The sequence below is a fragment of the Coenobita brevimanus genome, chromosome 110, assembly GCF_032717465.1.
Source record: "Coenobita brevimanus isolate Jiangsu-jjx chromosome 110, ASM3271746v2, whole genome shotgun sequence".
Lineage (NCBI taxonomy): Eukaryota > Metazoa > Arthropoda > Malacostraca > Decapoda > Coenobitidae > Coenobita > Coenobita brevimanus.
In genome coordinates this window covers 14,355,636-14,359,194 of record NC_137063.1, presented here as the reverse complement: position 1 = coordinate 14,359,194, position 3,559 = coordinate 14,355,636, and the positions used below count along the sequence as shown (strand labels likewise).

General features: G+C 37.1%; 1 protein-coding gene across 1 annotated transcript; it reads right to left on the bottom strand.

Annotated features, from left to right (window-relative positions):
* Positions 1-2,528: 2,528 nt before the first annotated feature.
* LOC145417500 (protein FAM200A-like) lies at positions 2,529-2,945 on the bottom strand. The gene has a single exon (XM_080286208.1). It carries the CDS (start codon positions 2,943-2,945, stop codon positions 2,529-2,531), a length of 417 nt encoding a protein of 138 aa, XP_080142334.1.
* Between the last annotated feature and the right edge of the window lie 614 nt (positions 2,946-3,559).

Here is a 3,559-nt window from a genome sequence, read left to right as displayed (position 1 = left end):
ATTATTAATTATTATTATCATTATTATTATTGTTATTATTATTATTATTATTATTACTGCTATGCACGAAAGTAATTCCCAATGAGATTATATTCAGCTGTAGTTAAGACCTCCTATAATCAAGGGGTTAAAGTAAATTTCTAATCCATCAAACTATAGACCAATTGCAATAACTTCTATTCTCGGTAAAGTTTTTGAGACACTAATTAAGAAACACATAATCAAGCATCTAGAAATCAATAAATTAATCAATGATCGGCAGTATGGATTTAGACAAGAACGTTCAACTGTAGACATTCCTTATCTTCTTACCCATCACATTAACAAAACAATTGACCAACACGGTGACACACACACAATAGCACTTGATATATCAAAAGCATTTGACAGAGTATGGCACCGGGCTTTATTGTCTAAGATGTCACACTATGGCCTTACATCACTGGTTCCTCAAACTTCTTCTTACTTCATAATAGAAAAATACGGGTCATGGTAGATGAAATTTATTCTCAGTTTCATTCAATAAATGCTGGCGTACCTCATGGATCGATTTTGGCGCCAACCCTCTGTCTCATTCACATAAATGACCTCCTATCTGTTACTCACTACCTAATACACTCTTATGCTGATGACTCGACCCTTCATAGTTCTTTCATATTTATTACCTCCTTTACATAATTTGATATTATAAATTCCCAAATAAACACAGCAATTTCTCTGAACCAGGACCCTTCTAAAATTAATCAATGAGGACAAACAAATCTGGTCTTATTTAATGCTCAGAAAACTAAATACATTAATTTCTCCAACAGAAAGGATCCCTCAGACTCTCACATAATTTTAAATGATGTCAGTATTCCCATATCCACTACAATTGATATCCCAGTTGTTATTCTAAACCCCAACGTAAGCTGGACAGCTTACGTTAAATCCCCTGCTAAAAATGCTTCAAAAAATTTGGGACTAATTTACAGAATTCGTGAGTTCTTCACTGACGAGCAGAAGGCCACAATATACAGAAGTCATGTACGTTCTCATATAGAATACTGTTCACCACTGTGGAGTGGATGTGGTGCGGTTGCATTGGGGCAGTTGGACAAAATTCAAAATAAAGCCATCAGATTAATCAATAATCCTCCCATTACGCAGGACCTTCCTCCATTATCAGTACGTAGAGATGCTGCTTCTTTTAGCATTATTTTATTGATATTTTTACCGTAAGTGTTCTGACGAACTGGCTTCAATTGTGTCTCCCCTTCACATTTTCTCCTGAAATACTCAGGCAGCTGGGAGCGCCCATGAACTCACACTCTCTCCTCCTTAATGCAGAACCTCTGCTTATCAAAATTCATTTATCCCCAGATCTACTGCTCTCTGGAATTCACTTCCTGGGATCTGTTTCCCACAAACATTTAATCCACCTCAATTTAAATCCAGTTGTTATAAATATTTTATGAATGGAGGATACCTTTAGGCACATGGACTTATTTTTTTCCTTTGTTTTTCCTTCCTCCATTCATTATTCATTATATATAATATATATATATATATATATATATATATATATATATATATATATATATATATATATATATATATATAAAAAATCCATTATTCAATGAGTAAGAAGACACTTTGTTTCCCTTGCTACTGCCAAACGAATAATATACTTAATATTACGACAGTGGTAATGTGGTATCATAACAGGGAGTAAATTTTATTGTACTCCTGTAACCACAAGAATATAATATTACGCTTAAGGGGACGACCTTTCATAGTGACGATTTTAGAAACAATTCTAACCAGAAAACATTCAGAGAGCGGATATCTCTGCCAGCGCCAATGAATGTATGATTTACTGCTGTAAATCCTTTCGTTCACCGAAGAATTATTTTACGGTCTGATATATTCACTTAATTCTACAGTCTTAGTCTGCCACCTTCTAATATCACATAGTGCACACCTCTGCTAATGCCAGTGATTATATGATTTACCATTGTAAACCCTTTTCTCACCAGACGGATACCTTTACGGTCTGACATATTAACTTAATTCCACTGTGTTAATTTGCCCTCTTATAATATTAGACAAAGCATACCTCCGCCAACGCCGATAAAACTTATGAATCCACCTCAAAATCTAATCAAGTTTTCCCCGACCCACTGTCCGCCTGCCACCAGATATCACTGAAATATGATAACAGCTTTTTGACATTTCTTGTACTCAAACAGTCTAACACAAAAAAGGACACATATGAAGGCATACACTAGCAGGAGTAACAATGAGCACTGAGAGAGGGGCAGCACTCACTCCCACCAACTGGTCCTAACCTATTTACTACCACGCCCCTTCTTGTAGTTGGTCCTTCCCTCCATGCCCCCCTCTCATCTTCAACCAAACTGATAAAATTCCCTCCCACATTTTAAGTAAAAAGTGATAAAAATCGGTGTTTTTAGTATTTTTATTGAGCATGAATTCTGTGCAAACAGTATTACCAGCATATTTAATGAGGTTACTTTCTTACTAATTTAATGAGATACTTGACACTGCTTCTTAGCTACCAGATCTTGAATGCGTGATCGAATGCCGGAGGGTGCACAACGTAAGCCCCCTTCAACGTTCAGCCGGTTTCTGTACTTGGTTTTGACAGCAACGAGCATGGAATATACAGCGGCACAAAGATACGTGGATCCAAACACTGTCAGAATCCGAAGTGATTGATGTGAAATCAGAGGGTACACAGGAAGGTACTTGACCCAGAATGTCTCAAGATCAAGTATTTTGAAGTCTTCCTCACATGAGGAGTTGAACTTTAACTCAAGAAACGTCTCTTGCACTTCATCCGAAACATCAGCTACTTCACACTGAAATGGGTTCCTGATGAATTTCCAGGCTTCACACTTCTCATACATATCTGGAAAGTATCTGATGAATTCATCTTTCATGTCAGTCAAATGAGTGATTATTATTTTTTTTTTTTACTCAGAATCCAGGTAACTGTGAATGAGAACAGAATCCAAGTTACTATAACTGGCTGTATTGCCATCCTGAATTCGACATTTCCAGAGGTCGAATTTGGCCATGAAGGCTCGAATGGTGTCGTGGTGCATGATGATGTTGATGTTTTTCCCTTGTAGTTTAAGGCTGATTGCATTCAGAGCTATGAAGAGGTCCTCCAGGTAAGCTAGAGATAGCAGAAAGCCTTCAGACTGGAATTTCTCATGGAGATCAGCCTTCTGCTGTGAATCTAGAAATACTGCTACTTCTTCTCGTAGTTCATAAATCCTTCCATGCATGATTTCTATTTCTTTAATAATCACCTTGATATTAGCCACGCTCGTGTTAAGAGAATTTCAAATATAATTAGAGAAATTCCTACTTTTTCCCCCGGGCTCGTGCCCCCCAGGTTAAGAACCTCTGGGCTAAACATATGACTATGTCCTGTGACCACGATCTTTGACTGATTGTTCTAAAAATTTAATTACTTCATTCTTTAGTTTAAACTTTCTCCAAGGCTGGTCCAGATCAAATCAACACTGTGTCAGCTGTGACTTTGCCC

What these genes read in the sequence shown, in the direction of transcription:
- LOC145417500 (XM_080286208.1), bottom strand. Translation starts at nt 2,945, where the DNA reads ATGAAAGATGAATTCATCAGATACTTTCCAGATATGTATGAGAAGTGT.